This window comes from Vespula vulgaris, chromosome 7, assembly GCF_905475345.1.
Source record: "Vespula vulgaris chromosome 7, iyVesVulg1.1, whole genome shotgun sequence".
NCBI lineage: Eukaryota > Metazoa > Arthropoda > Insecta > Hymenoptera > Vespidae > Vespula > Vespula vulgaris.
The window spans coordinates 7,616,261-7,641,060 of record NC_066592.1 but is presented as its reverse complement, the minus strand read 5'-3'; the positions used below and the strand labels follow the sequence as shown (position 1 = coordinate 7,641,060).

Below are 24,800 nucleotides of genomic sequence, written 5' to 3'. Positions count from 1 at the left end.
ACAGTGTGACAGGGTGACAGAAAGAAAGAGAAAAGAGGAGAATGGAAAAGAGATTAGAAAAAAAAGAGAAAAGGATAGAGAGAAATAACAATGAGAAAGGAAGATAGAAAGGAATACATAGAGAGGGGGGGGGGGGGGAGGGACAGAAAGAAAGACAGTTAGAAAGTGAAAGAGGAAGAGAGATAGTGATAGGAAAACAGTTAGAAAGTGAAAGAGGGAGAGAGAGAGAGAGGGAGAAAAAGAAAGAGAGAGAGAAATGGAAATAGGAAGACAATGAAAAAGAGATAGAAAGATAGTGGGAAAAGAGAAAGATAGGCACATAGAAAGACGGTGAGAAAGAGAAAGAAAGACTGATGGAAAGACGGTGAGAAAGTGAGATAGATAGAAAGATAGAGAAGTAAGGATGGAGAGAAAAGTAGTGAGAAAGATAGACGGAAAATAAGACATTGAGAAATAGAAAAAAGACTGATGGATAGATAATGAGAAAGAAAAAGAAAGACGGATAGGGAAACAGTGAGAAAGAGAGATCGAAAAATAATGAGAAAGAGAGACAGATAGAAAGACAGAAAGAGAAAGAAAGAGAAGTAGAAAACCAGGCAGAGAGACAGGTAGACAGACAGTAGGAAAGAGAAAGATATAAAGATAATGAGAAGAAGAAAGACAGGTAGAAAGATAGTGAAAAAGAGAAAGATAGACTCATAGAAGAAAGATAGTGCAAAAGAGAAAGATAGATAGAAGAAAAACTGTGAGAAAGGAAATTAAGCTAGAGAGAAAGAGAGAGAGAGAGAGAGAGAGATGCAATTGATTCATATAGATCTATGCATGTTCGATTGATCGAAACACAGAGAAATATAACAGAATAGAAGAAAAAATATAATAAGAAAGGATGAAGATACAATTGATCCATATGGATCTATGTTTTTTTATTTATCTTCCATTAAACGTTAACCGGGCTATCGGAATATATATATATATATATATATATATATATATATATATATATGTATATATATATATATATATATATATATATATATATATATACAAAAGTGAGTGAGTGAGAGAGAGAGAGAGAGAGAGAATAATCAGAGCATAACGACGGTGGGATCCGCTTTCGTCTTACTCGCTCGCGTGTGCGCGCGATCACATATTTCTTAGTTTTACTTATCTCTGTCTGTCTGTCTGTCTCTTTCTCTCTCATTTTAGTATTCTTATCGTACACTCGATGTCTTCTTTCTAAAAATTTATGATAATTTCATATCCTTAATCATAGTATTGTGTGTGTGTGTGTAGGTACGCATAAGCACGCGCGCCCACGTTATTCATATTCTTACTATATTCATACATCTTTTTAATCATGAATATATATCGTATGAATTCTTTTTCTTTCTTCGTCTTCTGCTTTTTCTCCTTTTTCTATTATTCAAAGCGATATTCATCAATTGAAATCGTACGATTTATTTGTAATAAAATATCAGTAACATAAGTGTTAGATAGTAATTATTAAGTGTCTCAATTGCATTTGGAATTATTATAAATAATGTACCATTTGTTTATGAAATATTGAGAAATTATTATGTTTGCAAATATTTGAATTATGATACTGACAGTCTTTGTATTAATCAGTATAATATTAATCATTTATTAAAAGTACTAAATAAAAATGATTTAAAAATTCTAATCCAATAAATGGTAGTATTTTTATTAATATTTGTCACGAAGCTACTAGGTGAAATAATAAAAAAGAAAATTGTTCGATATTTTGTAAAGATATTAATTAATTATTAATTGATCAATGGTTACATTCATTCGATTGAGATCGAACAAGTTTAATTATCTAATGTTTGTTCGTAAGATTTTAGTCCGACAAACTATTAAAAGCGTTTCTTTTTCTGGTTAATTATATTTAGAGCGTATGAAGCAATAAGAAAGAAAATTCTTAGAGATATTTTGTAACAAACTTAATTATTAATTACTCAATGATTATTTTCATTCATTTGAAATCGTACAATTTATTATCGTAAGATTTTAATTATACTGAATATTTCTTTATAAGATTTTAATTCGGCGAAATATCAAAAGCGTTTCTTTTATCTTTTATTTACATTTATAGCGAATGAAGCAATAAGAAATAAAATTTTTAGACACTTTGTAACGATATTAATTATTAATTAATTAATCAATGGTTACATTCATACAATTGATATCGTACGATTTTCATTATCTAATGTTTGTTTATAAGATTTTAGTTCGGCGAACTATTAAAGTTCCTTTCTTTTTTTTTCTTTATTTATATTTATAGAGAATGAAGCAATAGGAAAGAAAATAGCTAGATACTTTGTAATGTCGGGGAATGCACTATGCAAGATCGTATATATGTTTGTATATATACATATATGTGCATCTGCATGTACGAACATATGTATGTAGGTGTATATATGTGGGTGTGTGTGAGTGTATGTATGCATGTATATAAATTTAAACATCTCGTTCGTTCTATCGATAGTGCTAATTTTCTATCTTCTCTTGTCACTTCTCCAATCTCTATCGAGATCTCTTTAACGAGAAAAGTTTCTATCTCTTTTTCTCGCTCTTTCTCTATTTTTATCTCTCTCTTTCTCTCTCTTTCTCTTTTACTTATTAAATTAGTTCTTCTCTTTCATAAAACGACCAACCAGTTCTTTCATAGCAATTTACACTTTCCTTTTATCCATTGTTATCCGTTTTACGACTACTATTCGAGTTTAATCACGACATTTGTTTTCGTTTTTTTCTACACGCTTCGACGATTGACCTTTTCGAAACAATTAGAGTTAGAAACATAAATGGGATAAACGAGATCGTGAATATCAGTCGATATGAACTTTCAGCTTTTCTCTTTTTTTTTTTTGCGGATTTCTATTATTTTCAAAGTCTGCCGGTTATTAATTTATAAGAAAAAACAAAAAAAAACATTTGATTTAATTTATTTTTCTCCGCCAAATCCGTATCAAAAAAAAAAAAGGTGGTAATAATAATAAAAATAAAAAAAAGAGAGAGATCTATTTCTATCAATAATTGAAATAAATTCCATGATAAAAGAAATTTTTATAAAACTCTGATGGCTTGGTGAACGAGTATTAGTTAGAATTATGAAGTTTCTAGATAAATTTATTTACAGATAAAATATATTTGCAAGTGTTATTTATTTAGTCGGTATTTTTAAAAGATCATTCTATCGGTGTTTTAAATAGATGATTAGTATTTATACAAAAATATTTTATAATAAAATATCAGTACGTAATATAATATATATATATGTACTAAACTTATTTTAGAAAATACTTATAATTAATTAATATGCATAAATAAAATAAATAAATAAATAAATAAAGAAACAGAGAAACCCTTATAAATTATAATAATTAAAATTCAACGTAATATCAACAAACATTGGATTTTGAAGGTGAAAGTTGAATAATAAATGAATAAATACTATAAATAAATAAATACCATTCCTCCTTCCATGGATAAATACCATACGCGAAGATAGACATAAATGATAAAATATATTAATATAATTATTATTTTTCTTTTTTCACAAAAATTGTTTCTTTACACAAAAGATATAATTTATATTCTTTCGTACACCCACTAGAGAGATATTTACGAGGTGAGATTACTCTTACGAGGAAAAAGAAAAATAAAATAAAAAAAAGAAAAAAGACAAAAGCCATTTATAGTAAGCAAAAAGTGTAACGAGGCAATTTCCGCGTGTTGAATTCCCCGTCGCGGAGTCACTATCGCAATTATCGATCGTCTTTCGATCTGGTACCAAGCTTCCTTCTGGTACCAACTAACCTTCCTCATTCTTTTTCACACATTGTCCCTCCCACGACTACGTATTTGTTGGCACACGTTAATGTTTTTTATCTAAATTATTCGAATATTTTCAACAAATATTCATATAGGCTATTTGATTTTTTACTTTGATCGCGATAACATTCTCTCGTAACGTCTTACGTTTCGCGATATTTTTTCATTTACACAATTAAAAGTTCATTATCAATCTCAGCATTATATTGTTTTATGTTGAAATATCGCAAGTGTGCACTTTACAGATCGATGCAGACGAACGGTTAATGACGCACCGTTAACGTTGCGTTGACGGTACGTTACCGTAAACGAACAGTGAAGATCGTGCACGTTGCCTTCACGTATAGTTTATTTTTTCTATTTTTTGTTATTATTGTCTAAGAAAAATAAATATGAACTTTCAAGATATTTAATTTTTTCATCAATATTATTAGTACATTTTCGACGAGTGTTCATAAATGCTATTTCAGTTTTTATTTTGATCGCGATAATATTCTCTCGTAACGTCCTAAATTTCGCAATATTTTTTAATTTATACAATTAAAAGTTCATTATAAATCTCGCCATATGTTGTTTTATGTTGAAATATCGCACGTGTGCGATATTTTACGGACTGATGCAGACGAACGATTAGCGACGTACCGTTGACGTTGCGTGCACGGTGCGTTACTATAAAAGAGCAGTGAAGATCGTGCGCGTTGCATTCGCATATAGTTTTTTCTAGATTGTTATTATTATCTAAAAAGAACAAATACGAACTTTTCAGATATTTTTTTGAAACTCTTTTGTCATAATTATTCGAATATTTTTGACAAATATCCATTCAGGTTTTTTCACTTTCTATTTTTATCGCGATAATAATCGTGATTTGTTATTAAAAATTTATGTATAGTTTAAAAAAATTATATTTATATAGTTTTCATTTATAACGATGAGAAGTAGGATTACATGTTTTTTAATTTTTGTTCGTAAAATAAGCAGTAAGTAGTTTTTCATCTTTGCAAATGTTTTAATCTTCCTAGAAGACAAATGAACTAAACGGTAATTAAGTGAATGTAATAATTTAGATAAATGATACGTTCTCATTTTCGAAGAGGTTACCAAAATATATTATTCTTTTTAGAAAACCGCGAAACGTTCATTGTATCGTGGCTAATGATAAACGCGTTACTTTTCAAAAGAACAAAAATTCGATACGTGCTTCTTATCGTGATAAATTGAAATGTTCTACTAGTTCACAAGTGACAAATGTAAAAACGTGCTACTTTTACGTTAAAGCGGGTCAAATATGTAACTTAGGAGGTCGACTTTATCGTAGAACGTAGTTGACCATTGCTTCCAGATCAATAGTCCTCAAAACGCGAAAGGAAAAGAAAAGAATTTGAATATTAGTTGCAACGAGGCGAACGATGCGAAACTAGGTTGCTTTAAAAGATAAGATCTTTTTTTTATATATATTATTACAGATATCGTTTTGTTTTAACAATCGTAAGCTCACTGTAATTGTCGACAAGTTCGTAACGATCAGTATCACTGAAATAGTGAATACCTTACATCATATAGTGTTTCTCGCAAACGATGATCCCAATTGTAATAAAACATAAACTTGACTTTAATAAATGTAATATTTTTATCGATAAATAAGCTTTGCTTATAGATATGATAAATAGACGGAACCTATTGTTGCGTGGAATGTACTTAGATATTAAACAAATGTGATTAAAAAAATTAATAACATTAAATAATATTAATTAATATTAAATCAACATTAACAAGATATATTCTTTTTTCTTTCTTATTCCATTTAATAAACGAGATATTCAACCGGTCATTAATTAATAATCAACTTGTGGTTAATGGTACGATATAGTACCATAACATATGATATTTATATGCCGTGTGAATTATATAGCTTTTGTTGCTGACTATTTCTGGATAGTCGTTTGGAATGGTGGCTAGTTAACTTACATAAGCAGGGTGGGTTGGGGAGGGAATGAAGGGGGACAGATTGATTGATGATAGGGACCGTGCTGACCGCAACGAAGAAGAAGAAGAAGTTACCCCTTGCCTTAAATCATCGTTTCCCGTTAATTATATCTTATTCATGAAATATTTAAATGTATTTGCCACGTCCTTTGTCCCTTATACGACCTACATTACGGACGATCATCATTTAATCTGACGACTTTGCGAGAGAGTAAAAAGAGTTTTAAAGAATTAAATTAAATTTATTTAAAAACAAAATTTCCTATCTGTCTCTTTCTCTTTTTCTGTCCCTAAGTTATTATAATTAACAGTGATAAAATAGTTTTTATAAATAATTGATAGAAAATTTATAGATACAAATAAAGATCTCTTTCTTGCTCTTTCTAATTAATTGTAAAAATACATTTCTTGCAAATAACTGAAATAAATTTATAGTAAAAATCTCTTCCTCCCTCCCTCTCTCTCTCTAATTAATTGTAACTAATCGTAAAAATATATGTCATAATTGAAAAAAATTTGTATTTAAAAAGACAAAAATAATATATGTACACTTGAAAGGAAAAATAGAAAATATAAAAAAAGGTATCGCTCTCTATGAATATTTAACTGGGTCATCCTTACGTCTTGTAAGAAAATGAAAGAAAAGAAGTAAAAAAATTAAGTAAATAAAAAACGAGCGAAATTATTAATTAGAATCGAACGAATCATTGCATGTTAATTTCATATTTTTCTTCGTAATGAATTACAATGCGTCTCTATCGGAATCGTTTCCCTGTATGTATGTATGTATGTCGTATATAATAATATTGCAGATGCACGACTTACTTAACCACGTTTGTTTTATTCAGCGCGTACATCTGCTCATGTCGCCTATCACGAATCCTCACGTTCCTTCGTTAAAGTTTTTGACGTCATCAACGAACCGACACGTGTTTTCCCTACTGATTAAGAACCCATCCTCGATGACGATCATTTTACGACGAAGGAAAGTCTGAACTTAGAAATCGAATTATAAATGTTCGTAAAGTTTATTTAGGAAAATTCATGGATATTAATGTAATTAATTGCGGAATTGGAAATCCGAGGGAAAGACATAAAAAAAAGAAAAAACCAATAATAAAAAATAAAAGCGACAGATAAATGCGTTGAGTTCCCCGATCGTAATTAAAATTTTACAAGTATAATAAATTACAAATAAACAGGTATTAATCTTAGTCGATGTTAAATCTAATAGTTAGTGATATGCTCGGTTTCACGAGAATTTTAAAAACTTGTAAGTCTGGTATATAAAATTATTTTACACGCATATATGACATACATATTTTACACATACACATATACATAAAGAATAATTTAGAAATTATTTCATATGCACATTTTGGGTCATATTTTTTGTACAAAAATTCGAAAGTATGTATATGTATGTGCGTGCGTATGTGTAAGAGCGATTTTAAAATTATACGTCATTATAGAGAATTAACGATCATTAACAAGTTGCTGTATTTCGATCGTTTATTATTCACCATAGCATACTGAAACGATAAAAAAATAGAAGAAAAAAAGAGAAAAAAAAACATACATACATCCATACATACACCATGTGTCGGAGTTTATGTTGTTCGATAAAACTACGTATTACAATTACATAAGATTAATACACAGACAGTTGATCCCAGGTGCAACACCTGCGTTCAAGGACCGACATTACCATTTGCAATGCAAACATAAGACGTTCTTTAGAACGCAACGTATCAAAAAGTTTATGACATTTCTTTATCACGCGTAATTCCCTTATCTTTCTCTCTCTCGCTCTCTCTTTCTCTTTCTCTCAATCTCTCTCTATCTCTCTATTTCTCTTTCTTTCTCTCTATCTCTATTTCTCTCTATCTCTTCCTCTTTCTCTCTCTTACACATACACACATATACACACTTATATATAGATATACATAATGTATAAAACGTGTTAAACGAGAGTACGAAATCAGTTAGATGTTACACACGTTATACATTTATTATCTCTGAAATACTAGTAGATGATTAAATAAAGCATTTGGGTTCAAGGACGTATTTAAACACATTTAATGTTTGTCTACTTATCAAGATAATTGAGATATCTAATATATTTTATAAAATAACATACCATTCTGTATTATTAACGCTCGGTTAAATTCTCAGTTATCGTGAATTTCATCGAATAAATTTCGAATTTATCGAAAACTCGAGATAAATGGATAGATAAATAGATAGATAGATAGACAGTGAGACAGACAATGAGACAGTGAGATAGAGAAAGAATAAAAGAGAGAAGAGAAAGAGAAGGAGAGAATATGGGTTTTTTTTATTATACATATATATACCACTTTAATTCCATTACGTCAGTGATAAATTAATCGACTATAATCGTTTACCTATGTCGCATGTGTTGCGATTATTAACGACTCAATCGATTCTTTGTTTACGTTTCGTGATATTAAACGCAACGAATTGGAAATGATTTTTTTTTCTTCTTCTTCTACTACTTCTTCTTTCGTCGAAATCGAATCCTACGAATCGTTACAACGTTTCCACTTGAAATTTCATGATAACGCGATAACGACGTTTTATTATATAGTAATGAAAAATTGTACATTAATTTATACAGTTGGCCCTCGTGTCAATTAGTTGTAATAAGATTAATTAAAACGAAAAGAATTATATTTCGTATAAGAAAGGAATTCATTTGTATTTATTATAGTTTGAATTAATAGAAATTTTAATTAGAAGTTTATCAAATTAAACGTTAGTTTTTCTTTTTTTTTTCGATCAATGAATTATATAATCAATTAAGAATAATTTTTGTTTGCATTCATAAGAAAGTATTTACTTATACACATACACACACACATATATTATAAACTAATAACTTGAATTTTTAATAAATCGTCATTCAATACAATCTATTTTTTAATTTTATCGTATTAGTTCTATTTTAATTCTTTTACGATGATCCCACAAAATCGTTTTGTTTTATTTTCTATCTTTTTTTTCATTTCTTTTACTTTTTCTTCCCTCTTTCTTCTATTTTCTCTTTTTTTTCTATTTTTTTCTTGTATTAAAAGTCTTTAAAACGACGGTAATTAAACAATCGATTAAATATTAAAACACAAATTCACGTGAATTTCATATAATCATTTTAGAAATTATACGAAAAGATAAAAATTCGAGATTCGATTAATATTATTAATCTGCTATGAAAATTGATTAGAATTACGATATGTATGATTTATTAATTAATTTTATTGATCCATCGTCAATTAAAATTTATATATTAAATTTATAATTTTGCGTGTAGCGTGTATATTCAATACATATTATTAATTTCGATCGAGAAGAATGAAATAAAGAAAAAAAGATATTATTTTCCTACCCCCCTTTTTTTTCTTCATACTCATTGTGCAAAAGGTCAAAGTAAAATATTTTCTCACGTTGCATACATGAATCACGTAGAAAAACGAACGATATGTATAAAAACCTTTCGAAATTAAGTAGTGATAAATGATGATGATGATGATGATGATGATGATGATGATGATGATGATTATTATTATAACGAAATAAAAAAAAAAATAAATAAATAAAAATTCTATCTAAGATTATTTTAAGAGATAAGATCTGTCTTACGTGCCATTAATTTCAAATATTAAAATCTATATTCTTAGATCTTACATCTTTGCTCATTGCTATGTTAACCATTAAGCAAGAAAAACAAAAAAAGAAAAAACGCGAAAAAGAAATATAAGTACTGGTTTAACCGTTAAATAAGAAAAAAATAAAAAAATAAAAATAAGTACTTTAATAAGGAAAGATGCGATATTAAAAAAAAAAAAAGAAAGAAATCGCGTTTCTTTATCATCTTGGAAGAATTTCAAAAAGTGTTGTAAGGTCAGAAACTTATTTAAAAGAAAAAAAATTAAATAAAAAAACGAAAAAAATAAAAGAAGAAGAAGAAGAAGATAAAAAGATAAAAAGTACGTATAAAAATATATTGAAGTAACAATTTTTTTTTCTTTTTTTCTGGTTTTCATATCTTTATATAATAATTTTCATAAATGTTCGATTACTGATTCTTTCGAAATTTAATTCGATCAACAAAAAAAGTGAGACATTTTGTGTGCTTGTGTGTATGTGTATGTGTATAAATACATAAAGAAAATATAAGTAAGAATAATCTCAATGAAAATTTGACTAAAAAATTATTATTATCATTATTGTTATTCATTATTATTATTATCAACATGTAAATCTTGACAAGAGCAGTAACCTTATTCGCATAAATGAATAAGCACAAAGATGAAGTTACGTGTCACGAGGCACGTGACGTTTCAATGCAGTAAGGAAAAAGTATGGGAATATAAACCGAATGATTCACAGACGATACAAAACTCTTTCACGTTGGTGCTAACTATTGAAAGAAGAGGAAAAAAAAATAAAAGAAAAGAGAAGATGAGCAAAGAAAGCCGTAGGAAAAACCATAAGCTTTTTCTTTTCTTCTGTCCAGAATTAGTCACGTTTGCATTGAAAGATCGTTTCAACTCAGTTTTTTTATTCTTTTCTTTTTTAATTTTTAATTATTATAGTATTTTTTTAATTATTTTCCGATGTCGAGCAGAAAAGATATTTTTAATTAGAAAATCATTCGTTTTGCTAATAAAAGAATTAATTAAGATTATATTCAATAATATTCGTAAGTCTTTTCAAAAAGTATTTCTAGCATAATCTTATAATTAAAATTAGTTTCGTTATTAGAAATCAAAAATTTTTGATTATTAATAGATCCTTTCTTTTTCCAATTTCATAATAATGAAATTATTATTAATATTACAAGATTTATGGTTCACAAATAAAAAACACGATTTTATATCGTTTTTAAGAAAGCAAAACTTTTATAATAACGTTATCATTAATATTATAATATTTTTCGTTCCCCTAATCGCAGTTTTTTTTTCTTTTTCTTTTTTAGGAATCACAAAACTCAATTTCAAACTGCTCTTAAAAGATATCAGAAGATTAATAATAATAACATTATTATTAATATTATATGATTTATCGTTCATAAATCAACAACACGCTTTTAAATCATTTGAAAGAAAAAAAAAAAAGCGAAACTTCAATAACAAGATTATTTCTTCTTATGTAACTTCCATTGATATTAGATTTCCCGTTAGTATAATCTTAGATTTTTGTTAGAAATCAAAAATACGATCTCGAATAATTTTTCGATAAAAATGAACAACTTGATATTAATAAAGTTATTATTAATATCAAGAGATATCCTGTTAGTCTAATCTTAGATTTTTCTTAGAAATCAAAGGCTCGATTTCGAATTGTTTGTATATATAAAAATAGGTTAGATTTTTAAGGATAACCTAACAGTTATCATTAGTCTAATCTCACGTTTCGCTAGTTAAGATTAGATTTTTAAGGATAATCTAAGACTTATCGTTAGCCTAATCTTATGTTTCATCAGTTAAGAATCCAAAACTTAATTTCGACGATATTTCTGAAGAAATCAAAACTTCAATATAATAACATTGTTAAGAATTATTATGACTCATCGTTAGTCTAATTACAGTTTTTTAATTGAACTAATTCAATTATTCAAATGGTTTCGACTTATCGAAACTTTTCTAAAAACGTATTCGAGCTACGATCGACTTTGTACATTCGTTAAACCGTAAAATCATTTTATTTTAATTCCCCATTGCATCGGCATGTGTTTCCATACACCGTTAACTCTTACGGCAAATCAAACGAATAGATAAGTTTCTCCTTCGACATTACAGTGATTTTATAATCCCCCGTTTGATCTTCTAACGAACGTAATATTTCCCGGAGTTCTCTATTCAATTTCTAATCTCACGGGAATATTTATCGGAGATCGTATACATTAAAAAAAAAATATATATATATATATACGAGAAAATATGATGAACAGAAAGAGAAATCTAATTCAATCGTATTCCTTGGAAGGAGTTAGTCTCTTCTTTTCTAATTCTCAAAAAAGAAAAAAGAAAAAGAGGCGATAATAAAATATCTAGAAGCAATTTTGTAATATCTTAGTAATTATTATAATTTATAATATTTGCTATACACACACACACACACACATAAATGTAGATTTATATAGGTATATAGATGTGTGTGTGTGTGTGTGTGTGTGTGTATATATATAATATATATATAAACTCGAGAACAATTCTCCGAACATTAAAAAAGGAAATTACTCATGTTCCAAACGCGAAACAAAAAATAAAAAAGAGAGGAAAAAAATAAATAAATGAAGAAAGAAAGAAAGATAAGTAGATGAGCAAAAAAAAAAAAAAAAGTAAAAAAAGAAAAGAAAAAGGTAAAAATACCTGGAAACTGAGTCAGGTACGAATATATTCCACCAAGACGGTCTCTTCTGTCTCGTATGGGTGTAAAGTGCTTCGGCACTGGCGACTTGCTCGGGAGGTGCACCGACAACGGCCTTCTTTCTTTTTCTTTCAGATTTCGATGGTTTAACACCGGCAAGCGGATGCCAAGATTTTCTTCGTCCCTTTTTCGCTTCGATTATCGCTGCTCTTTCCTCTTCCTTATTCACGATAACATCCTGTTTTTCTTCGAGTAGATCATCGGTAACGTAAAAAACGGATCCTCTTCTGGCGGCGCCACTATCGCTACTCCTTCTCTTTTCCTTGCCATAAACGATTTTCTGTTGTTTCGCATTTTCTTTTTCCTCGAAGGTACTAGTACGGCGTGCCCTTTGCCAAAGACTGTCCCTACGTGCTTTCAAATCCTCGAGTACGCTATACCTTCTAGCTTTAACAGCTGATACAGTGCTCGGATTAGTATTAGTTGTAGTAGAATTAGTAGTAGTACCAGTACCAGTAGTACTCTCTCTCAAGATGGCCGCCGATGCCGCCGACCTAACGCCGGCAAATCTTTCACCCATGATTCTTCTATCGAACGTATTTTCATTTTCCTCTTCCATAGTCGATGGTATCGAATTAGTCGAAGCGTATTTCATCGTGATTTGTTGTTGCTGTCCGTTCTTTTTACTATTCAAATTATATTCTATCACCTCTTCTTCGTTTTGGTCTTTAATGTACATCTCGCTTTCCATAATACGGATAATTACCGTATTATATTTATTATTATTGTTGTTATTGTGAAATAGACGAGGATAATTCAACAGACTATTAACACCTATCAATATATGCGTATATACACATATATATATATGGATATAAGAACATGTATCAGATAATAGGACAACAATCGTTTCTCTTTATCTCTTTATCTTTCTTTCTTCTCTCTTCTTGCTCTATGTAATATATATATATACTATATAATATATATATATATATTCTTGTTTTTTGAAGAGCAAAGAAACTGTTCAAGAGGCGAACGACTCGTCGACGAAACGGAAGAACGTTATCATTTCTTCTTTCTCTGTACCGCGTTCGCGAAAGACCGTTAACGTGCCGTCACGAGTCAGCGGGGGAGCAACAGAGAAAGAGAGGAATAAATGTATATATATATATATATATATATGTATGTATATATATATATGTATGTATGTGTATGTATGTATATATATATATAGATAGATAGAGAGAGAGAAGGAATACTCGGTGAAAGCGGCACGACCGCCTTTTCACTCCGGACGAGCTCGTCGTCTTCCTCTTCTTCTTCCTCTTCTTCTTCTTCTTCTTCTTCTTCTTCTTCTTTTTCTTCTATTTTTTCTATTAATAGTCTTTCTCTCTATATATATCTATCTATCTATCTATCTATTTATCTTTTTCTCTCTTTCTTTCTCTCTTTATATAGTAATAATCCGTGTGCTTTCTTCTTCAAAAAAAAAAAAAAATAAGAAAAAAGAGACAAAGATAATTATCGATCTTCGATCTTTCTTCACAGTTGACTTCCCGCGTTTGTTTATTATAGTCAGTCAGTCAATCAGTCAGTCAGTCAGTCAGTCAGTCAGTCAGTCAGTCAGTCAGTCAGTCAGTCAGTAAGTGCAGACGGACAGAGCAGACAAAACATGAAAATGATATTCCTCTTTCTTGGCACATGTGAAATCTTTCTCTCTCTATCTTTTTCTCGCTCTTACTCTCTCTTTCTCTCTCAGCGTTTTTCGTACGATATTGAGAGAGATGAGAAGAAGACCGTCGAGAGTTTATGATGAAGATGAGGAGTTTTTATTTACGTGATAATGTGAGAACAGGAATAAAAAGAAAAGAAAAGAAAAAAGTTGATTACCAAAAAAAAAAAACAAAATGGCGCCCACCAAATTCAGCCCTCACCCGCGGAGGGTTGAACGCACGAACGCTTCCGGTTTTCACTCATCGCTTTTCTTGGAGTTACTCGACAACTCTATCTCTTGCTCTTTCTCTCTCTCTCTCTCTCTCTCCGTTTCTCTGTCTCTCTTTCTCTCTCTCTTTCCTTCTCCTTTTCTTTCTCTTTCTCTTTCTCTTTTCCTCGAAATGAAACGGAGCCCTGCTTTCTTCGAGAGAGACACACTTTCGCGCCGGAAGAATCTAATGTAATAATTCTTTTTATTATTTATTTATCCTTTTCTTTTTATGTATTTCTTTTTACTTATACACACACATATATATTTTTTTTCACACGTTCTTTTGCTTATTTCATTTCATTTCATTCAATTTCATTTAATCTCATCCTTTTGCTTTCGTTTAAAATTTTCTTGAACCAATTTTATTATTCTCGTTCGTTGATTCGTTTCTTTTTATCGAATCCGCGGCACACTCGACGGGTAAAACGACACCATATCACCAGCACCACTAACACTACCTATGATACGACAATGACGATGATGACGACGACGACGACGACGACGACGACGACGACGAACAACAACGACACAACGACGACGACGTCGACGATGACAACGACGTCGGATGATACTATTTCGTTCACGTATCTTCTTTCGCGCTTGCAGACGAAACGACGAACGTCACGAGAATCATGTATCGCGGCGACTAAACCAGAGAGAACGGCCCCGCTCGTATTTATACGGCTCGAAGAGAGCGAACAAACTGTCTCTCGTGTTCGCGTCCTCATCGCTCGCCTCTCTCTCTCTTCTCTCTCTTCTCTCTACGTCTCTCTCTCTTTCTCTCTCTTCCTACGGCTCCCCCTCATCACCCTCACCACACTCCCCCGCCCTCCACGGTCCCGCCACTACCACCCGCCAACCGCACGGCACGATCGCTGCCAGTAAACGCACGATTCTTCGATAGAGTGAGTGAGTGAGTGAACGAGCGAACGAGCGAACGAGCGAGTGAGCGAGCGAGCAAGCAAGTGAGAGAGAGAGAAAGAGAGAAAGAGAGAAAGAGAGAGAGAGAGAGACAGAGAGAGACAGAGAGAGAAAGAGAGAGAGTGTACGAGACTACACTGTTGCCAATGTTCAGCCCTTTACAAACCAACAGTACGAAGAGAAGGTACTTACTTGAACGTACATATATACATCTTTGATATACGTATTAAATTTATAGAGACGACAGACATCATATATACATATATACCTATACTAATTTTCTTTATGTATAATATATAAAAATTACTAATGCCAAATGAAAGTCATTTCTTTCTTTTTCTTTTTCTTTTTCTACAGAAATTGTATCTCTATCGATTATTATTATTACTTTATTATATTTGGAGAAGTTATTACTATGCAAGTCGAAATATTATTTTATAGAAGTAAATCTCTTTTTCTTTTTTACTTCCTTTTTTTAGAAATTATTATTGTAATTGATGAGACTTTATTCTTCGGAGATTGTTAGTTAATCAGGCTTTATTATTTAAGAATTGCGGAGATATAGAACTTTAATTTTTTGCAGAAATTATTATTAGATATAACCAATAAATATTTTCAAAAACTATTTTTTAAAGAAAATTTTATTTTTTTATTTATTTTTTGTTCTTTATCAATAGATTCATCGAAAAGCTTTGTTTGCGCGATGCATAAATGTGTTTAAATAAAATCCTATCTTCGAACGATCTTTCTTCTTTTCCAAATAGAACTATCGTTTCAAATTTATTTCTTAGTGTTAAATAAATTAAGATAAGATTGAAATTTCGTACGACATACAACTACATAACATGTATATGCGTGTGCGTGTGTGATCTTAATGTGATTTTTTTTCTGTTTTTATCTTACACGCATCACACACACACACACAATTAATCTAATAATAAATATCATCGATCTATGATTCCCATTTCTAATAGTTAATGGATGATTGATTAGAGCGATTATTTTGAATCAATAAAATTCCTCGACAAATTGATTTTTATCGTATTGTGTAATATTAATCGATGAAAAAGTTTATGATCGATATTCGATGCTCTCGCAAAAACAGAAAAAAAAAGAAAAGAAAAGAAAATGACAGAATTAGTTAGATACGATTGAACGAATCTATAAAATGCAATGACATTTGCAATTGCAATTACAATTTTGTTGTAACTCCTACAAGAAAAATTGATGGTTAAATGTTACTAAGTACATACATATGTAGTTTAGTCGAAATGAGAACGGCTTGGTACGAAGGAAGTTAATAAATGGCGTATCTCCTCGAAGACGCTTGTAAATAAGATGTTGTGATGCGTTTTAATTGCCTCCCATGAGGAAGAGAGAGAGAGAAAAGGAAAAAAATAAAGAGAAAAAAAGAAGAACAAAATCACGCGAGAAACGTCATGCCTTTATTAATGTCTCTGTCTCGTTTCGACATCCACATGTACTTATGTTAATCATGTATATTAAAATTATCTTCCAATTTTTTTTGTCTTTTTTTTGTTTGTTTTTTTTTCAATCAATTCTGTTTTCTTTTCTGTTTTTTTTTCTTTGATTATTTATTACTATCACTTATTACACGTTCGATGAAGAGTAGTTTCATTTCGCGAAAAAATTTTCCATGGGAAAGTATTTTACAACGAAAGCTCAAATAATAATACTTCGAATAATTAATTAATCGGTTCTATGCGTTTTGTTCGAAAAAAAAAATGAAAGAAAAGAAAATGGAGAAGAAAGACAATTAATTTAATGGACGTTATTACAATGCAATTCGTCGAGGACGAATAAGCTGGGAATATTTTAATCTCTTTTAAAAAGATATCTCTTGTGTTATAGGTCATATAGAGGATACATACGTCATGGCAGCTTTGAAGCGTCCATATTTATTATCTAATTTTGCTCTTTTTCTTTTTCTTTCTTTCTTTCTTTCTTTCTTTCTTTCTTTCTTTCGTTTTTCTTTCTTTTCTCTTCAATTCTCTTTTCTTTTTCATTTCTCCCCTTTTCTTTTTTTAGTAGCACGAAAAACGATCGATTTGTTTTTCTCTTCATTTCGTGAGGCGCACGAACGAATTGTTTACAAAGAACGCGGAACAACGATCCGCATTAGATTATTTCTATCTTTTGCGTGATAGTAGATGTATTTGCATTATGTAAAAGAGATTTACGAGATGCCATAAAGTTTCTTCCCCCTTTTGAATCCGTAGGAAGATCCAGTATAATAGGGAATATTATCTCCTTTGGTTTCTTGTTAAATAAAATATCTTCTTTGTTATCATCGTTCATCGACGCTGATGATTCCCCCTATCTCGAAGAGACTTTCTTGATAATATCGCTATACTCTCTCATTGATAATACTGAATAAACTGCGCATGAGAGACTACCTGCCACTTATTTTCCTTCTTCTTCTTTTTTTCTTCTTTTTAGTATTATGTGTGAGTATTCACTCCAAACTAAAATGTAAACAATGCATAATGAGCAAGAAAGCTGTCAGGAGGTAGCTTCGTTAAACAGAATTTTACTTCGCATTAAAAGTTTCTTAAATTAAAGAAATTGTTCGAAGTTAATGAAAAAGAAAAAAAAAAGAAAAACCAATATTTTTACATACTGTTTCTTTTTTTATCAATCTAGAAAATAAAATATAATGCGAATAATCAAAAAGAAAAATGATATTAATAAGTATATGATCGAATTATTTACTTTAAAGTAAAAGATAAATTTCGAAAATCGAAATTAACTCGATAAAATTCGAATAAGAATATTGACGAGAGATACAACAAATGTAATAATTATAAATTCTACGTACGAATTGTTCATGTTTTTTCTTTGAACTTTTAAAAATAGATAAAATTTAAAAATTATAGGTTCTTACATTAAAAAGACGTAGAGATAACAAAATTTTTGTAACATCGGTATGATATATTGATAAAGCCAAAACTATATGATAGCTGGTCAATTCTTTTTGTTTTTTTCCATTACAAGAAAATTATAATACGAATCTTTTATTTAATACTTTTATATATACGTACGATTTATACTCGTATTAAATTAGATATCGCCGTTGATTTGCTGTTTTTTTCTTTTTTCCTTTTCCCTATTTATTTGTTTATTTTTTTACTTTGTTCGAGAAAATATATTTTTATCGAAAGATTATTACACATCCTTTATTTCTTTAACAAAACATTCACGTACAAATGTTCGTCGATATATTCTTCATTTTTTCATTCGAAAGAAATGTTACATCTATCCTTTTTACTGTTTCCCTCTCTTTATATTTTTAAAAATAAAAAATCAAAAAGAAAAAAAATTAATCTACAACATACCTTGACGCTATAATTAATCATTAATACAGTATATTTACTGTTCATTTTATTCCTTCATCAAATAAAATTTATTTTTTAATTTTTTAATCACATTACACACATGATATTCTTTATTAAAATAAATAAAAAAAAATCATTATTTCGAAAAATAATTCGATATATCGTCTGATAAAGAGAAAAAGGAGGAAAAAGAGATAAAGAAAAAAAAATATTTGTATTATGCAATTATATTTTGTTTGATAACCCTATGCAATTTGATTCATCGTCGTTGCACCGGCATATCGACGCTACACTTTTTAAACAGAGACCGTTCTTTTCTTCCTTCTTTCCTTTCCTTTCTTTCTTTCCTGCATGTGTTTCATTGCATTGGATTGCATTGCATTGCACTGCAATGAACTGCACTGCATCGCGTTGCATTGCATCGCGTCGCGTCGCGACGCGAGCCGACCTTAACCCGATTTTAAAAGAGCGAACTCTGGCCACGCCCGACTTCTCCCCTCTCATCCCCTCGACAAACTCACTTGACTTTTCTTTTCCTTTTTTCTTCTTCTTCTTCTTCTTTTACTACTATCACTACTACTACTACTAGTAGTGCTTCTTCTCCCTTTAATACTGGTTGCACTTCAACCCTCCCTCACTATACGCCACACGTTTCTTCTCTCTCATTTTACTTTCATATTTTCTCTTTCAACTCGTACCTGTTATTCCTCTTTCTAACGTTATTTTCGTTTTTTCTTCTTTCCTTTTCTTTTCTATTCATCTTTTTCTCTTCTCCTTCTCCTTCTCCTTCTTCTTCTTCTTCTTCTTATCATTATCATTATACGTTATTGTTGGTTGTGATATTATTTGAAAGAATTACTTTTTCTATTTTTTTCTTCTTTTTTAAGTAATTTTTTTTAATATCTACGCGATGTACGTGATGTATATTCGTGATCTACGTGTACGCGTATGTGTGTGTGTGTGAGGTTAACGACGTTAAATTTGTTTTTACCGCACGTTTCTCGACTTTTTCTTTCATGAAAAATTATAAAAAGAGAAAGAAAAGGTTTATAATTTGTAAGAACCGAGAATTTTCTCTACAATCATGTTTCTCTTATTTTCCTTTGATTTTTTTTCTTTTTTATTGTTTCTTCTTTAATTTAACACGTTGCACGATTTAATGTTTGTATATAATTGTATCAAGAAATAGATTATACACACACACACACACACATTTTTATTCTTAATTTGTCATGTAATATGTTTTAATTTATAGATAATTTAAATAGACAAAGAAAATGTTTCTATTTTTCAATAAGTTCATACACGTACAAACGCATAAAATATGTGAAACTATTAAATTATTGCTTCGATAAATTCGCTCGTTTGGTAACAATAAACGAAATATTGAAATCGATAATAACGACTAGCAAGGTGTTAATTAATCATTAAAAGACGACGAGAATAAAAAGTAACATTTGTCTGCCCACGGACGTTCATATATCCGAACAGTTTGACGTCAGAAACGCGCGCGCGCGCGAGAGAGAGAAAGAGAGAGAGAGAGAGAGAGACAATTGATGACAAAAATCTCTTTCTCATTGATACATATCGATTTTCATTTACTCATACAATACACAGAGGACATGTAAAATAAGCTACGACATTAGTTATTTATAATCGAAATGTCAAAACGGGTTAAAACCAATAAAATAGTTCTTTAAAAATGCAAGACCTTTATGTTTCGATTATTATCGGCCGATTGTTAAACACTTTTCCATTTCAGAAGATTTCAAAAATAAATGAAATAAATAAAATCATTTCTATGATCTTCAGACGATTTTGCAACCTTTGGAGGATTTCTATCATCACGATTATTATAATAATTTGCGATATAATCAATTGACCAATAAAGTAATGGAAATAATATTTTTAATCGTTATTTAAAAAAACGAAAACATTAAATTTTTCTCAAGCAAAAGAAAGGAACGAATGAAAAAAGGAGAAATTAAAATAAATTCAATAAAAAATGTTTAAGATAAATAAAATCGTGTATTCGTTATTTTGTAAATCTCATGATTTCTATCATTATAATTATTATAATTTATAATACAATAAAAATTAAGAAATAAAATAAAATAGCCATAATATCTTTTACCCTTATTTAAAAGAACTAAATGCATACATTTTTGTCAGAAGAAAAAAAGAAAAGAAAAAAAATAATTAGGATATATTTGGTTAATAAAAAATTAGATTACATTTATTTTACTCAGTGTAACATTTACATGGTTACTCGAACAAAATAAATAACATTTGTAGAACAGAGAAGAAACAGACATTTTCATAGTTACACACATACACACATGTAGTGGAAGTTGTTAGTTCCTAATTTTAATGATCCTACGTTAAAACTACAAGAAAATGTTTCCTCTAACTCTTTAAAACGATCGTATAAAAGCGGGGCTTGTGATATTCGTTGGCTTGTACAACAGCTTAGGAGCTTTAATTGGCTGAATCGAATTAAGAACGAGCGGTGTATTTTCATGGTGCAATTCTGTAATTGGTCGCGGACGAATTGACCAATTGTTTGGACAGTTTCGTACGTCCGTATCTTGTTAACTCTGACGGTCACTCAAATTAGAAAAGGAAATCTAGGAAGGGAAAGATGATCAAAAATAGCTCGCTATACAAATAGAACTTCCGATAGAAAAAAAAATAAATAAATAAATAAATAAAATAGAAAATAAAAAAGAAATATATAGAGAAGTAGACAGAGTAATTACAAATAAAAAATAAATCGAAGATATTAAGAGCAATGATAAATATAACAGCAATAATAATAATAATTATTATATTATATTATATTATTTATATATACATTTAAGCAATATTACAACTTGCATGTTATATAATTTTATTTTTCTTCATGGTAAACACGAAAGAAAAATTTAATTACAGAGGGTTAAACAAATTTATTGTAAAATTAAGACTAAAAATTAAAATTATTTATATTCGAAATATATTGTGTAATATTAAAAATTTTTCCATTGTTTGTCCAGTAGTTATTAACCAATTCAATAATCGTTACTTCCAACAATATAATTTATTAGAAATTATAAATATAAATAAAAATGTATAAAGAAATAAAATTATAAATAAATCAAAATCTTTTCTATACCGTTAAAAGATTTTGTTATAAATATCTATCGTATTGTACTATATAATGATAATAAAATAAAAAGTTTTCGAAGTATGAGTGAATTAATGTTACGCAAGTACTTTTCTAAGAAGCAATAGATGACTATAGTTATCATTAGAATCTAGAAAAATATATTTCACGCACTTTTACTTTTGTAACCATAGCTGATAGTGATTTTACAAAACGCAAGCATAGTATTTGATGATAAAAAGAGAAAAAAAGAAAAAGGACGGTGGAGTGCATCGACAACGATTAAAGTGATCACAATGATTACACATATAAATATATATATATATATATATATATATATATATATCATATATATATATATATATATATATCAATGTATATATAACTTACGTAATATGAATCCAACGATTTCGCACCAGTGAAAGTCATCGATCGATAAAAACTTAAGGTCTGAACCGCACGATCGTGTCATTCTTATCATTGCACTACGATGACTTTCGATTTAATTATCGTAAAACAATATTCGTTTTTCTATTTTCGTTCGGAGATTGACGTTCCATAGATAATATATTCCATTAAAGTATATATTTTATATACGTAGATAATAATTACATTAAATTTACAGATACGTATAAAAAATGAATTAATTTTTATGAATAAAAATTCTTTTTTATCTGTAAGGATCGATATTTAATTTTCTTTTCTCCTCTTTTAATTATATATAATGTACACACACACACACACACACACACACAAATACTATAATAAAGAATTTAAAGACGAAAATTAATGAATAATTAAATTAATAAATTTTGAAAAATATTACATTAATAAATACGAAAATTAAATATAATTAATAAAAATAAAATAAAGCGAAACCCCGATATAGTTGAAGACAAACATTTATACTGATACAATATTTTTCCACACATATAAAATGAAAAAAAAAAATAAAAAAACTCAATTTAAAATATAATTTAAATTAATGCAAATTGAAATAATACAATACAAAAAGAAAGAAACGAAGTTATACAATCACTATTTTATTTAATCTTTTTCCTTACCATTACAAAAACTTCTTCGTCTCCCCTCCCACTCTCACTTTCACTCTGTTTTTTTAAATAATAAAAATAATGCAAACAAACTATGTTTTAGGAAAAAAAGAAAAAGACAAAAGAAGAAAAACAGGTGTGTCTATTGGAAGATCTAGGATATCGATCGTGATGGTTAATTTAATATCGACTCACGGAACTATTTGAAAATATCAACGCGTATCGGATCATAAAAGAAAATACGAAGAGGATGAAGAAGACGACGAAGCCGATGAAGATAAAGAAAACGAAGAAGACGAAGATAAAGAAAACGAAGAAAACGAAGAAGACGAAGAAGATGAAGAACACGAAGAAGTAAAAGACGAAGACGACGACAATAAAGAAAACTTGTCACAGTATCTGCCCCCTCTACCGCTTACTCACTCCCACCGTGTGCGCATGTATATTTATACACATATATCTTTGTCGTCCTCATACGCTTTCGAGGAAGCGAAGAGAGAAGTTCGTTGCGATTCCGGTGGTCGTACGTAAACCTGTTTCTCCATTATTTGATTCTCTTTTATGTATTTGTCTATATATATGTATGTGAACGACGATAAACAGTTAAACAATAGTAACACATGCATTGGAACCTCGATTTCTCGATAGACTGTATATAGTCTTTATGTTAGTAAAGTTATTTCTTAAGAAGAGAGATCTAAGCACGCATATAAATGCTATATATATGTGGATATGTATATATGGAGATATGTGAATATATATATATCCACATATGTAATCAAATATATATGTACATGTACATGTACATGTACATGTATGTATGTATGTATGTATGTATGTATGTATGTATGTATGCTTGTATGTATGTATGTATGTATGTATGCTTGTATGTATGTATGTACGTATATATGTATGAACGTATATATGTATGTACGTATATATGTATGTACGTATATATGTATGTACGTATATGTGTATGTACGTATATATGTATGTACGTATATATGTATGTACGTATATATGTATGTACGTATATGTGTATGTACGAGTGTGTGTGAGCGTGCGCGCGCGCGCGTGTGTGTGTACGTACGTATGTATGTACATATGTATGTATGTATGTATGTATGTATGTATGTATGTATGTATGTATGTATGTATGTACGCTTGTATGTACGTATGTACGTATGTACGTATGTACGTATGTACGTATGTACGTATGTACGCATGTACGCATGTACGCATGTACGCATGTACGCATGTGTACACATGTACGCATGTGTACACATGTACGTATGTGTACGCATGTACGTATGTGTACGCATGTACGTATGTGTACGAATGTACGTATGTGTACGAATGTACGTATGTGTACGCATGTACGTATGTATGTATGTATGTATGTATGTATATCTGTCTCAATCATTCCCTTCTGTAACCATTTTCGCATGTTCTTTTTCTTTCTTTCATTAAATCTTTCCTTTTCCATTCGTTTCACCTTTTGAGTTTTTCTTTATTTATCTTTATCCCTATCTCTCTTTTCCTCTCTCTCACTTACTTGATGACCGTTTCTATTTATTTACCTTTATGTGCTTTCTTAGAACTCCATAACAAATTTTGTGAAGTTAAATTCGAGATGCCTTTTCAAATGCAAAGTGCGAGACGCTCGTCACAATAAACGCTAAATGAATTTAAATTAACAGAAAGTATCGTTCTATTGTACTTTTTTGCGCCATTTTGTTTCTTACGTCTGCTTGATGTGATGTACTCTTCTCTTCAAATTTTATTAGAATAGACAATTCGAGATTTACATTCCATCATAGCAAAATAAAAACAGCTCACACATTCACACAATACAGATATATAAATGAATGTAAATTATTATATGATATTACATAAACGATATATCATACAATATAACAACAATAAACAACTGTTAATAAATATAATTATAAAAATGTATTATCATAATACAAAACAATAGTTATATGCAAGTGAATACATTTTTATATGTACTTATTGCAATATACAATACAATACATATTATCATGTATCAATTGAAATATTAATTACATTATAAAATACCTAATTCCTTGGTATTACGATCTCGC

General features: G+C 29.5%; 1 protein-coding gene and 1 long non-coding RNA gene across 7 annotated transcripts in view; one reads left to right on the top strand and one right to left on the bottom strand.

Annotated features, from left to right (window-relative positions):
• LOC127064992 (TLD domain-containing protein 2) overlaps positions 1–14,871 on the bottom strand; it is a 103,428-nt gene extending 88,557 nt beyond the window's left edge. For 5 of the 6 annotated variants that reach the window (XM_050996752.1, XM_050996755.1, XM_050996756.1 and 2 more), the window contains exon 1: positions 12,237–14,871. In XM_050996752.1, the coding sequence (XP_050852709.1) occupies positions 12,237–12,985 (749 nt within the window). In that variant the 5' untranslated portion in view covers positions 12,986–14,871. The remainder of the gene's footprint in view (positions 1–12,236) is intronic. The other variant, XM_050996757.1, reaches the window with a different exon arrangement.
• Positions 14,872–15,026: 155 nt separating this feature from the next.
• LOC127065003 (uncharacterized) lies at positions 15,027–24,179 on the top strand. Its single transcript, XR_007781928.1, has 2 exons — positions 15,027–15,323; positions 22,796–24,179. It is a non-coding gene; the product is annotated as an uncharacterized LOC127065003 (long non-coding RNA).
• The last annotated feature ends 621 nt before the right edge of the window (positions 24,180–24,800 follow it).